The sequence below is a fragment of the Bipolaris maydis genome (assembly GCF_028858645.1).
Source record: "Bipolaris maydis strain C4 unplaced genomic scaffold PSV08scaffold_4, whole genome shotgun sequence".
Lineage (NCBI taxonomy): Eukaryota > Fungi > Ascomycota > Dothideomycetes > Pleosporales > Pleosporaceae > Bipolaris > Bipolaris maydis.
The window spans coordinates 1,056,052-1,068,578 of NW_027093860.1; the positions used below are offsets into that span (position 1 = coordinate 1,056,052).

Below are 12,527 nucleotides of genomic sequence, written 5' to 3' on the forward strand. Positions count from 1 at the left end.
ATTGTCGGGGACAGATCTAAGGTTTCAGAGTAGGCGACGATGGCTGACGTCATGACACAATCGTTGTCTGAGAACACGGGTGATGAGACAGTTCGGCTGCTCCTTCCCTTCCGCCTGAGGACGCGACAGTGAGACTCGACATGTCAACAACATGTACAGACGGTGATAGCTTCTTTGTCGCCTCGGGAGCACTTGGTCGGTGGGAAACGCTCAAGCACATGGTGGCTGTGTGCTCGCGAGTGCATTGAACGCCATGACGGCGGTACTACTACGGTCTGAGGATTGTCGGTGCATCTATGAAGCGTGCAATTTGTTTCACACAACTCGGCTGGCCGATTGACATGGACCTCGAGTGTTGTCGCTTCTGGAGCGAGCACTTCAGCCGGAAGCTCTGTTTAAAGCAATCAGAAATTGCGTAGTAGTAGCAATCGACTGGACGCACGGCATACGTATTTCTGTTTTTTCTCAATGTCAAAACAACGGCTTATTGACAAGTGATATGTAAGGCCCCGAAGATGATTGAAAATGACTCATTTTACCAAAAGAGATTCAATTGAGCCAGTTAGCGCGGGAGAAGATGGATAAACGACGTAAGTACCGGTGAACCTTGAAGAGCATAACGCTGAGTAGAGGGCCTGACTCACTGGCCCGCTACATCAACCACAGCACCTTTCCGCCCCGGCTTGTCTCGTGACTCATCAACTCGTACCCTTATGGCTGAACGGAGGCCCAGGAATCACGTGCCTTGAATACTAATGCACGAAAGATGGTTGCCCCAACTGGAACTGCGTTTTCTGGTAATGTCGCCAAGACGTATCAGGCAACCACCACTACCGACATGCATATATAGGCAAGACTTTCCCACCGTCTCTTGTCTTGAACTCATACCACACTTCAAACTCACTCTCACACATATACATAACATAGTAGCGAACAAAAGCCATGATGCGGGACCACATCTGCGGATGCTACATATACAACTCGGAGGCCCGCCGACGTACCTACTTGCCGCAGGTCCATCTGGACGCTCATACAACAATCTTGTCAACGGCTTCTCGTACAGTACTGACGCAAACCTTTTTAAATGGCTCGGAAGACGCGTTGGATGAGATAAGGTACTTTCTTTGCTATACCCGAAAAGCGTTTGAGTTGCCCTGGGACTAAATTTCGCCATACAGGTATACTTTTCCATTGTACGACGGCGTCAGCGTCGTCGATTTCTACTGTGAAGTCGGAGAGCGCACCATTTACGGTCTGGTCAAAGAAAAGAACGATGCCAAAAAGACCTACGAAGAGGCCAAGCAACGAGGTGAAAGCGCTGCATTGCTGGAACAGCTACCTGAAGCCGCCGATGTCTTCACAACCACAATCGGCAATATTCCCCACAACGCAGCCGTGAAAACCACTATCAAATATGTGCAGGAGCTCAAGCATGATGCCGAAGTCGATGGTGTGCGCTTTACCATGCCAACATGGATTGCTCCGCGCTACGGAGGTTACCCCGGACGGTATCCTATCGAACTACAACAATCACTAAAACCAGTACCTTCTGAAGGGATTTCAGTCACTGTGGATATCAGCATGGCTGAGGGCATCCCAATCAAAAAGATTGTTTCTCCATCCCACCCTATCCAAGTCACACTTGGCTCACTGTCCAGCAGTACCATTGATGAGGATCAGTCACTGTCTCGAGGCTCGGCCACTCTTGCTCTGGGTACGGCGGTGCTTGAGAAAGATTTTATCCTTCAAGTGGTTGCAAAGGACATTGGTGTTCCTCAAGCAATTCTAGAGAGACACCCAACGCTGCCAAATCAACGCGCTCTGATGACTACGCTGGTACCAAAATTCAATCTCAAGTCCCAGAAACCAGAGATCATTCTCATTGCAGATCGCTCGGGTAGTATGCAAGGGGAGAACATTACCACTCTCAAATCGGCACTGAAGATCTTTTTGAAGTCGATTCCTCTTGGTTGCACATTCAACATCTGCTCTTTCGGGTCGAGGCATGAGTTCCTTTGGCACGAAAGCCAGGTATATGATGAGAGAACGCTGCAGCAGGCGATCAAGTAAGTACTGGTTTTTCTTTGTAAATCATCACTTGAGGACGTACATGATGGCGACCAATCCAAACTACACAGACTTGTGCTGCGAAGTTTCTTTTACAGCCCAACATAAGCATCTTACTAATTTCTTCTCAGATGTGTTCAAAATTTCGACGCCAACTTGGGTGGAACAGAAACTCTTGCCGCCGTCAAGGCATGTGTCGAAGCCCGTAGCAAGGACAGCCCGACTGAGCTTATTTTGCTCACCGATGGTGACATATGGTCTCAGGACGAGCTTTTCAGCTATGTTTCCCGTGAAACCGAGAGCGGAGACGTTCGCGTCTTTCCCTTGGGTATTGGCGGAGGGGTATCGAGTGCCTTGATTGAGGGTGTTGCAAGGGCAGGGTGTGGCTTCGCTCAGATGGTCACAGACAACGAGAAGATGGATAGCAAAGTTGTTCGCATGGTAGGTATGAATGGAGAGTTTGGCATATTGAACTGGGTGGCTAACAATTTTCACAGCTGAAGGGAGCACTTACTCCACACATTAAGGACTATCGTCTGGAGATCAAATACGAAGACGGCAACGTCAAGGCTGTCGCCGATGGCCTTCGCGTACACTTGGATGCTAAGCACTCAAGCGACAAAACCGAAACCAAGCCTATATCACTCTACGACCCCGACGTTAAAGAAGAACACCCCAAGGAAGGCGAGTCAAAGGACATCTTCGCAGGTTTGCCGGATCTCAAGCGCCCAGCTCTCCTACAAACGCCGCACAGAATCCCTTCTCTATTCCCCTTCTATCGCACTTGCGTGTACTTGCTCATTGCGCCCGAATCCTCGGACTCGAAAATCAAGAGCGTAGTCCTAAGAGGCACCTCCCCACAAGGTCCTCTCGAGCTCGAAATCCCAGTCGAGTCGCGCAAAGACACTGACAATATGATCCACCAGCTCGCCGCGCGAAAAGCAACTCAAGAGCTTGAGGAAGGCAGAGGCTGGATCTCAGGCGCTACCATCGATGACACGGGTGTACTGGTCAAGGAAAAGCACCCAAGCATGTACGCTCTGCTCCAAAGACGCGAAGCTGTACGTCTTGGAGTCGAATTCCAGGTCGGAGGAAAATACTGCTCTTTCGTCGCAGTTGAAGCAAACGAATCTGCCATTACTGAGATGCGCCAGAAAGCTCTACAAGCTACGATGGACCGAGAAGAAGAAGATTGGGATATGATCAATGAAGGTATGTCTACAAATTCCTCCGTTCAATTCTGGCTGTAAAATCTAACAATACATCTTACCAGACGCTCCAGTAAGTCAACCTGGGACGCGACTCGGCGCAACATCGCGCTCAAGGACACTGGTTGGAGCCATGGCCGTCGGCGGTAGGTTGGGAGGCAGTAGAGGTGGCGGCAGAGGTGGCGGCAGAAGTGGCAGCAATGCCATGGGCTTCTTCAATCTTTCCTCCGCAGCCACAAGCCTGATGACAAGTCGAGCCCGCTTCTGCTCCTCCACAGCCGACGAAGCAAAAGAAGAAGAGGAAGAATCAGATGAGGACATGGGATGTGGACTTTTTGACGATGTAGAAGAAGCTAGTGCTGGTACGTCCCCCCCCCCCCCCCCCCCTCTTATTTTCCTACATTTTTTTTAAAAAAAAATAATTCAAAGTTACTAACTTACCCGACAGTAGAACCACCCTCCCCCATCGAATCCGGAAAATTTCTCCAGAGTCTCATTGCGCTGCAATCCTTCTCCGGCGCTTGGCCGTCCATCTCGCGTCTTCCGTGCCAGAAAATGGGCATCAGCATTGCTGAAGCGAAGGAGGTGGTGCAGAGACTTGTTGACGACGGAGTAGCAAAGGATGTGACGGTGGCGGAACAGTATGTAGCTACGGCTGCGGTGATCAGCTTCTTGGAGAAGAAGATGGCGGATAAGGAGGAGACGTGGGAGTTGGTTGTTGAGAAGGCGAGGACGTGGCTGCAGGATACGGTTGATGCTGCGTATCTTGGCAGGGTGCTGGTGGCTGGTGCGAGTATTGCGCTTGCTTGATGGGCATTTCTATGGTTTGAAGAGGATGGATGGGGGCCTGGAAGAGGAAGACTCGGTTTTCATGATATGCCTAGGGATCATAGGGTTTAATGAATTCAATGACACTATCAGATACAAACTCGTTTAGCATTGGTTCAATACACCATCACCAAAAAAAACAAAAAGCCAGGACAAAAACCTCAAGAGAATACAAGAATTGATTTTTTTGTTCCCTGACGAATTCACGATGCATAACTCCATCGTAACAAGAAATATCTCCACTGCCTATTCATACACTCACACCTGCGCAAACTGAAAAAATAAAAGAAGAAAACACCACACCCCCAAAACCCTAACAATGCCAACTATTTTCATCCATTTCTCCATTACATGACGGGCGTGACGAAGGCGCCGAAGCACGTCGACCAGCTCGCCCAGGAGCAATGCGATTGAGTATTGAAATCTCCAAATTGCTTAGAATTCCTGTTCAAAAATAAAACGCATTAACAAAATGCTTGTAGACGATCATTTGTCTCCAAGCAGGGGCTGTGATTCATGGCCTTCTCCGGGGCCGCCCTTCTTCTTCTTACCACGCTTCTTCCTCCTCTTCTTGTTTCCGCCCTTGCCGCCCGCGTGTGAGGATTCAGCTTCCGAGTGCTTGTTATCCTCGTGACCATTTGATCCGCTGTTGGTGGCTTTATCATCTGTATCGCTAGAACTGGTAGTCTCTAGAACGATTTTCTTGATACCGTTGACGTCGACAACGTTCTCCGAGATGCTGCCACTGCGAGCGGTATGGCGTCTAACAGGACTGTGCGAGGGTGTGGGAACCGTTCGGAGGGAGGCAATAGTGCTGACGGATCGGGATCGGCCTCGGCGTCCCGAACGACCGTTCTCGCTGGTGGCACTCTTGGATAACAGATGCGAAGTCTCGTTGTCAGCTGCTTTACTCTTGGGGGAGGCATTGTCAAGGTCATGGTCCCGCGCTCCTGATCGTCCAGATCTCCAAGACATGCGGTCGCCATTTGGTGCCATAGTACCATATCCCACAGCTACGCTGTGAACTCCATCGCTAGCCTCACGCCCTGCAGATGACAATAGGCCTTCACCAACCCCGCCTTCAGGAGCATGCGAATCTAGTGTAATCACGCCCTCGGTTGGTGCTGGTTCATGGGATGTCTTGCTATCTTCCGGTATCGTCTTTGGAATATCGGGGCCGGTCAGGCTAGTTGAGCCGGGTTTGATCTTGACAGTGTTGATGCGCGTTTGTTTAGGCCGGGTAGCAGCGTTCGAAGGACCGAGATGCTTGAGGTGCTCGATTACGGCAGGATCGTCACTGCGGAGGGGCGACATGCCTGCCTTGCTACCGCTGCTACGACGTCGCAGCATGAATGATGGTTTTGGGTGGCCGTCAGGCATGTCTGGTAGCGATTTGTTACGTGGCGCGGGTGCCTCCCCATCCGTTTCGGTATCGGTAACAGGTGCTTCTGAGAGCTTGCGCGAGGCGTCACTGACAATCTTTCCTCGGGGAACACGAGCGCGTGGGGCAGGTGCCATGCGGCGTATGGCCTTGTGGACATCGATGAAGACATCTGACTCGTCAATGATTTCCCTGCTTCTGTTAGTTCATACTCGACATTCTGTCATAGGCAATGACTTACTCGCCAATGAGCTCTTCAATGACGTCTTCGAGAGTGACGACACCAACGGCACCGCGAGCTTCAGCAGGGTATTCAGAAACCAAGACCATGTGGGACTTGCCCTCTTGGAAGAAATTGAGAATGTCCAGGCAGCTTGTCTCAGGGCGCGTCTCTGGGAGGGTAGCGAGGGCGAAGTCGCGGACGCGCAGTGCATCCTCGGGGTCGTAAGTGATGAGCATCTTGACAAGCAGCATGCCTACAAAGTTGTTTTCGTTCTCAGGAGTATGGATTGGGATGCGCGAGTATCCTGCGGAAAGAATGCTATCCATCATCTTTTCATCGAGGACAGTATCAGATGACATGGTGAAGACATCCTTCATTGGCGTCATAATGTTACCGACGGCCTTGGCCTTGAGGTCCAAGACTGCGGTGATGATGGTAACCTCGTCTTCATTGAGGCGTTCATGCTCAAGTCCGAGGGACTGGTGCAGGCTGACCAGGGTCTTCAATCCGCCCTTCTTGTAAACGGTTCCGTGGTCCTCGCCGAGGAGGTAATCGAGGAGTTTAGCGGTAGGCCAGGCAACAATTCCCATGATGTACATGAGACCGAGGACAATAGGGGACATGGCGGCACCAATGGGCAATCCGTAGCGAACGCATATCGACTGGGGGACGACCTCACCGAAGATGACTGGCACGCGTCAGACGTGGATAACAAACAATAGAGCGGAGTAGACACACCGATGAGCACAGTGGAACTAACAACTGCAGGCCATCCTCCGCCAAGGGACCTGTCGAGCACAATAGGAAGCGTTTCGTTTGTAATGACGTTACTCAAAAGCAATGTCACCAGTACCCAATGCTTGCCTCGCTCGAGGAGCTTGAGTACCCTTTTCGCGTTCTTACGCTCGTGTTTCTCGCCAGATGAAGCAAGGACCTGAAGGTAGATTTCATCCTGGCCCATCAAGCTAGGTGGGAGCTGTTAGTAAAATGGCGCACGACTGGGGAGCTCTATTCAACGTACGCGATGGTCAGACCCGCGAAGACACCACCGGCCAAAACCAGCGCGACAGCAATACCCAGAAACAGCCAGAGCTGAGGGTCATTGGCATCTTTGGGGAGGTCATCGTCGGCCTCCCTCAAAGCGCTGAAAGCGGTGCCAAATGGCATGGGAAGCGCGGCGACCATTGGCGCGAATGCATGGCATAGGCCAATGAAGGCGAGGCGTACGGTGGGAAGAGACGAGCCATTGGGGACGCGAGGACGAGAGGCGCTGAGTGCCATGAGGGCAGCTAGCAAAATGCAAGCACCGTGGTGCGGGGAGATGCAGACGGCGTCTGTATAAGTAAGAGCAGCGAGGCGTAGAGGGCGAAATAGCGATGCGGAAACAGCGGCACGGCCGGCCCGTGCTTGTCTGGCTGCCACTAGGCCCGAAGCTGCAAGTGACTGAGCGCCCAGCTTTTTCCCCAACAAAACAGAACAGCGCTCCCCATGGTGGCAGTATGCAGCCAAGGTCCAATTGCTGGGCAAATCCTTTGCACCGTCTCGAACCTTGATCCTTCGAGACGAGAGCTCTAATACTGCGACGTGCCACTGTGATGGCAGCCACGCGCAGGAACCAGCCCTGCATACATACACGGCGACAGACGATAGCCGAGGCGGCTGCTGCTGCAGGAAGTGACGTGCCCTTAGTCACGTCTCCACCGCGCAAACGGTCGGGGAACCAACGGCGTCATCGTACATTTCTACATGGGTGCGGCATTTTGGTGTGCCAAGGGCTGGCGGTGCCGGTTGGCGTCATCCGATGTGGCTTCATTGTGGCTTGCCCTTCCTTACGTAACCAGCATGTCACGTGCTGCTTCTCTCTCTCGACACAGAGAGCCGCCGTTAGCCGCTTCGTTAACCGTCGGCTCCTCTGTCTCTGTCTACACCCACCATGACCTCCATTCATGTATTTTCCCAGAGCGGTTGCTGTTGCTGTTGCTGTTGGGCAGACGCATTGCTTTGCATCCTAGACACATAATGGCTTCAAAAACACCATCACCTCGCACACTGTCCCGCTACCTGCTGCGGCGCCAAACACTGCTTCGCCCTCGCTGTCACGCCCGCATCCCCAACAGGCCATACTCTGCCGCCGCACCTGGCGCACGCCTCAACGGCACCGTCGAGTACGACACCACTCCGATTCTCAATCACACGGCCAAGTCGACCCTCTCCAACCCCGAGCTGCCTGCAGAGATACGGAATGGCCAGACAAAGCGCATCAACCTGTACACCGCCATCAACGAGGCCCTGCGACATGCATTGCAGACAGATGAAAAAGTCTTGGTCTTTGGAGAGGATGTCCAGTTTGGCGGTGTCTTCCGGTGTACAATGAACCTGGCTGGCGATTTTGGCACAGAGCGCGTCTTTAACACACCACTGAGCGAGCAAGGACTAGTCGGATTTGCCATTGGAGCCGCTGCCGAGGGCATGAAGCCTGTCGCAGAGGTCCAATTCGCCGACTATGTCTTCCCCGCATTCGACCAAATCCACAATGAAGCGGCCAAGTACAGGTATCGATCAGGTAGCACTGGCGTCAACTGCGGTGGTTTGGTCATACGCATGCCAACTGGAAGCGTCGGACATGGTGCACTGTATGACATTACTCAAACCTGTCCTCAATACATGCTAACAAATGATGCAGCTATCACACGCAATCACCTGAAGCTCTCTTCACCCATACGCCTGGTTTGCGTGTTGTAATACCCCGCTCGCCCGTACAAGCAAAGGGCCTTCTTCTGTCAGCCATCCAATGCCAAGACCCTGTCATTTTTATGGAACCCAAGATACTCTACCGTGCCGCTGTTGAGCAGGTCCCAGTGGATGCGTACCAGCTTCCTCTCGACAAGGCGGAAATTCTCAAGACTGGCAAGGATCTGACAATCATATCCTACGGCACCCCACTATACACATGTTCGGCCGCCATAACAGCCGCTGAGAAGGATCTCGGATGCAGTGTAGAGCTGATTGATCTCCGGACCATCTACCCTTGGGACCGGGAAACAGTACTAGAAAGCGTCAAGAAGACTGGTAGAGCAATCGTAGTGCACGAAAGCATGATGAATGCCGGTGTTGGCGCAGAGGTTGCTGCGACCATTCAAGAAAAGGCTTTCCTAAGACTCGAGGCTCCAGTCAAGAGAGTTACAGGTTGGGCTACCCATACAGGCCTCATGTTTGAGCAGTTTGTCATTCCTGATGTTACAAGTAAGTCGACAGATATTTCCATTTACGTATCCTATGCTAATCTAATCAGGGGTGTATGACGCCATCAAGAAAACATTAGACTACTAAACGAAGATACGATAGACATCACATTCGAAACCAAAATTTTACGACTTCAGAAGCAACGAGAGTTATCATTTATTTCATGTCTTTGTCCAGCGTCATCTCCACGCCCTGCATCGCCAGTGACTTCCGTGCTATGTGATTCTTGTGCAAAATATCGGGGACAAGTTTTCCCCAACCTGCTTTGCAATTCACGTGTTTGTAGCATGATGGTCCACACGTGAGATCGCCGTTGTTTTCATCGGTATACCCACCTTACTCCACATAAGCTTACACTTTCCCCAGATTTTCGCTTCCCTCTAGCGGCGGGAGTCCCTTGCGCTAAATCGCTAAGCTCCACCAGACGCTCTCGCGCAAACGTCATGACTTTTCACATTTAGTCCGGAGTAGAACCAGTCGTTGGGGTGCAACAACGTCACAGCTGTCATAGCTCCTGGGTTTCTGCGCTACCGTTGAATCTATGTAACTGGAATTTTTGTATGAACTTCTTCCTTTCTTAATTTTCCATACACACAGCATTAACATCTAGCTCTTCAATCTACAAAACAACATCTAGTATTAGAGAGACCTTGTACATCAAAATGGCCAGCCGGACTATTACACCTATGCTTCGCCAGACTCTCCGCGTCTCACAGCGAAACATCATCGCAGCACCATGCCGTCGTTTTCTGAACACCGAGACTGCACCTAACCTCTACTCTGCGCGCGCAAAAGTTGTCGGAGCACGAACAGGGTATGCCACAAATCCCTCAAGTTTATGTATAGTACCGAAATAGTTGCAACTGACAAGATTACTTCAGCCATGTTGACGGTGAAAATCTCAAAGTAGAATTGACAATGGCCAAGGCCCTCGGTGGCGCTGGCGACAAGGGAAAAACCAATCCCGAAGAGCTCTTCGCTGCGGGATATGTACGTCCTTCTACATGACTTCATGTCTATCATCTAAGCCTTCTAGCTAATCAACTACCTTAGGGTGCATGCTTCCAATCCGCAATGAATGCTTCCGCAGCCTCGCTCGGCATCAAGATGCCCACCACGCCCGAAGACTCCATTGTAGAATCGACAGTCGAGCTTGTTGGCAGCATGAAGGATCTCGACCTCGGACTGCGAGTTAACTTGCTAGTCAAAGTGCGAGGTCTTTCTGAACAGGAGCTAGAGAAAGTAGTCAATAAGGCAAGAGAAGTGTGCCCGTATAGCAGGGCGACACAGGGAAACGTTCATACGACTATAAAGTGCGAGACCATGTAAATCTTGCATCAACACCTCATGTACATACACATAAATTGCCGTTCTACATGATAGCGACTTTAAGGCCAGACATTACAACCGTGCATCTTTCTCAACCTCAACAACGGCCGCCAACGTCCCCTCGCCCACATCCTCCCCGTCCTCCACTTCCAACACCCAACTTACCCGTCCTCGTCGATGAGTCCTGACTTCCAACTCCATCTTCATCTGCTGCACAACACAAATCACATCCCCTTCCTTAACCACATCCCCCTCATCCACCAGTACCTCTACCAGCTTCCCAGGGAAAGGAATAACAACATGCGACGCATCCGCCACATTCCCCCTTCGATGCTGTGCAGTCGCCGCAGCCGCACTAGCAGACGTAGCCGCCAACGTAATCGTATACGGCACTGACTTTGGACCCTCCGCCCCCGCCGTAGTAAACAATACATCCGCCGTCAGCGAAGCCGGGAAATCATTCCTTAGCACACGCGTGATTTCCAGATGACTCTGCACTGCATCATTCTTCTCTTTAGATTCCAGCGCAAGCGCCCACGCATCTCCCTTCCTAAACAGCGTATTCGGCGCAGCAACAGCCCCAGTCGCCGCTCCTGCCGCCGCAGTTCCCACATCAAGTCCATTTGCCTGCTCCTTCGCAGCGAAAGCTTGGCTCTGCTGCGTCAGTTCCTCCTGTCGTCCCTCCAACCACTGCGTGTCGCATTGTCCCGCTAGAAAATCCGGATGCGCCATTATCGCCTTGAGCATATCGATATTCGTCTTTACACCCGCAATATACGTCTCATCTAGCGCTCTCCGCGCCTTTCTTACCGCATCCGCCCACGAAGACGCTGTGACGACGACTTTGGCTATCAAGCTGTCGAAATCGGCGCTTACGATGCTGGGACGATTGGCGAGCAGGTGCGTATCGATTCTTATACCGTTTCCAACGGGGAAGTTGAAGGAGGAGATTTTGCCGATGGAAAGGGACCAGTTTGATTGCGTGTTTTCGGCTGTGATGCGCAACTGGATTGAGTGCGCGGTGGGCGGTGTGGAGGGGGAGCGCGTGGTCAAGGGTAAACCGCAGGTGGAGAGTGTGGCACCTTGGGAGAGGAGGAGTTGGGACTTTACAATGTCCGTGGTTGAGAGGGCCTCGGTGATTGTGTGTTCGACTTGGAGGCGCGGGTTTACTTCGAGGAAGTAGTAGAGTTGCGTGGTGGGGTGCACGAGAAATTCGAACGTGCCGAGAGAGAAGTAGGATATCTTTGAAATGTCAGTGGCAAGATTCGGGTTAAGAGAAATTGGAGGGGGGGGGAGGGGATGACGGACGTGTCGAGCCATTTTCAGGGCGTCTTCGATTATTTTTGCAATGAGAGGGCGGTTGGGGACGAGGCTGGGGGCGAATTCGACGACTTTTTGATAGCGGCGCTGGATGCTGCATTCGCGTTCCCAGAGGTGTGTTACGTTACCTGTGCCATCGCCGATGATTTGGACTTCGACGTGGCGGAAGCCGTCCACTGCTGCTTTTTCGGCGAAGACGCTCTTTGATGGACTCTCTTCGACTGCTCGTTTCACCGAAGAAGCGAGTTCCTCTTCATTTCGAATCAATCTGATACCACGACCGCCGCCTCCATCTACAGCCTTAACCATGATAGGATAGCCGACTCTTGAGGCAAACTTCTGGACATCTTCGACTTTGTTGGTGGGTTTCTCAAGTGCTGGAGATATCGGGACGTTGCCTAAACAGAAATTAGTCTGACTGAATGACAATGGATTTCACATGTCACGTACACGCCTCAGCAAGCTGTCTGGCTTTAAGCTTATCCCCAGTATTACTTAGAATACCCCACCCAGGACCAACAACCACTGCACCTGCTTCATCCCACACTCTTTTGCAAAATTCTTCCGACTCTGAAAGAAAACCGTATCCAGGGTGCACCGCGTCAATTTGGTGGTGTTTGATGGCTTCAATGAGTTTATCGGTGCTCATAAATGTTGCTGCAGACTCAAGCCGAATTGCATGGGCTGCTCGTACAGCATGCGTTTCATCTCCAGAAGTGTAGATGGCGTACGTTTCAATGTCGAGTTCTCGGGCTGTGGAGATGATGCGAGTTGCTATTTCTCCTCGATTGGCAATCAAAAGACGCTTGATGGGTCTTTGGGGTGGTCGATCCATTTCTTTTGGTTGAAATTAGTTGGGACTAAACAATTCGTGTTCAAGAAGTAGCTAGTAGAGTCACCGGTTCGGCGCCTGCGGGAAGTGACTATG

At 51.6% G+C, this 12,527-nt stretch overlaps 5 protein-coding genes across 5 annotated transcripts; 3 read left to right on the top strand and 2 right to left on the bottom strand.

Annotated features, from left to right (window-relative positions):
* The first annotated feature begins 886 nt into the window (after nucleotides 1–886).
* PSV08DRAFT_219561 (von Willebrand factor type A domain-containing protein) lies at nucleotides 887–4,298 on the top strand. The gene is made up of 6 exons (XM_014223974.2): nucleotides 887–1,115; nucleotides 1,179–2,066; nucleotides 2,199–2,508; nucleotides 2,565–3,279; nucleotides 3,341–3,637; nucleotides 3,724–4,298. The coding sequence occupies exons 1-6, from the start codon at nucleotides 943–945 to the stop codon at nucleotides 4,083–4,085; spliced, it is 2,745 nt and encodes a 914-aa protein (XP_014079449.1). The 5' UTR covers nucleotides 887–942; the 3' UTR covers nucleotides 4,086–4,298.
* PSV08DRAFT_360687 (uncharacterized protein) lies at nucleotides 4,264–6,988 on the bottom strand (the record flags this gene model as incomplete). The annotated part of the gene is made up of 4 exons (XM_014223975.2): nucleotides 4,264–5,676; nucleotides 5,726–6,395; nucleotides 6,446–6,672; nucleotides 6,729–6,988. 4 exons carry the CDS (start codon nucleotides 6,986–6,988, stop codon nucleotides 4,590–4,592), a joined length of 2,244 nt encoding a protein of 747 aa, XP_014079450.1. The 3' UTR covers nucleotides 4,264–4,589.
* A 654-nt stretch (nucleotides 6,989–7,642) lies between these two features.
* PSV08DRAFT_282675 (thiamine diphosphate-binding protein) lies at nucleotides 7,643–9,128 on the top strand. The gene is made up of 3 exons (XM_014223976.2): nucleotides 7,643–8,340; nucleotides 8,391–8,950; nucleotides 9,000–9,128. Exons 1-3 carry the CDS (start codon nucleotides 7,727–7,729, stop codon nucleotides 9,035–9,037), a joined length of 1,212 nt encoding a protein of 403 aa, XP_014079451.1. The 5' UTR covers nucleotides 7,643–7,726; the 3' UTR covers nucleotides 9,038–9,128.
* A 484-nt stretch (nucleotides 9,129–9,612) lies between these two features.
* On the top strand, nucleotides 9,613–10,279 carry PSV08DRAFT_387402 (OsmC/Ohr family; the record flags this gene model as incomplete). Its single annotated transcript, XM_014223977.1, has 3 exons — nucleotides 9,613–9,764; nucleotides 9,832–9,940; nucleotides 10,004–10,279. The coding sequence occupies 3 exons, from the start codon at nucleotides 9,613–9,615 to the stop codon at nucleotides 10,277–10,279; spliced, it is 537 nt and encodes a 178-aa protein (XP_014079452.1).
* Nucleotides 10,280–10,351: 72 nt separating this feature from the next.
* Nucleotides 10,352–12,449, bottom strand: PSV08DRAFT_400459 (carbamoyl-phosphate synthase L chain, ATP binding domain-containing protein; the record flags this gene model as incomplete). Its single annotated transcript, XM_014223978.2, has 3 exons — nucleotides 12,050–12,449; nucleotides 11,588–11,997; nucleotides 10,352–11,521 (listed from the first exon to the last, which is right to left on the bottom strand). The coding sequence occupies exons 1-3, from the start codon at nucleotides 12,432–12,434 to the stop codon at nucleotides 10,352–10,354; spliced, it is 1,965 nt and encodes a 654-aa protein (XP_014079453.1). The 5' UTR covers nucleotides 12,435–12,449.
* Nucleotides 12,450–12,527: the final 78 nt, after the last annotated feature.

What these genes read in the sequence shown, in the direction of transcription:
- PSV08DRAFT_219561 (XM_014223974.2), top strand. Translation starts at nt 943, where the DNA reads ATGATGCGGGACCACATCTGCGGATGCTACATATACAACTCGGAGGCC. An exon ending in ACGCTGCAGCAGGCGATCAA is followed by an intron (nt 2,067 to 2,198) that starts GTAAGTACTGGT and finishes ATTTCTTCTCAG; the next exon opens with ATGTGTTCAAAATTTCGACG. An exon ending in ATAGCAAAGTTGTTCGCATG is followed by an intron (nt 2,509 to 2,564) that starts GTAGGTATGAAT and finishes CAATTTTCACAG; the next exon opens with CTGAAGGGAGCACTTACTCC.
- PSV08DRAFT_282675 (XM_014223976.2), top strand. Translation starts at nt 7,727, where the DNA reads ATGGCTTCAAAAACACCATCACCTCGCACACTGTCCCGCTACCTGCTG. An exon ending in AGCGTCGGACATGGTGCACT is followed by an intron (nt 8,341 to 8,390) that starts GTATGACATTAC and finishes CAAATGATGCAG; the next exon opens with CTATCACACGCAATCACCTG. An exon ending in TGTCATTCCTGATGTTACAA is followed by an intron (nt 8,951 to 8,999) that starts GTAAGTCGACAG and finishes TAATCTAATCAG; the next exon opens with GGGTGTATGACGCCATCAAG.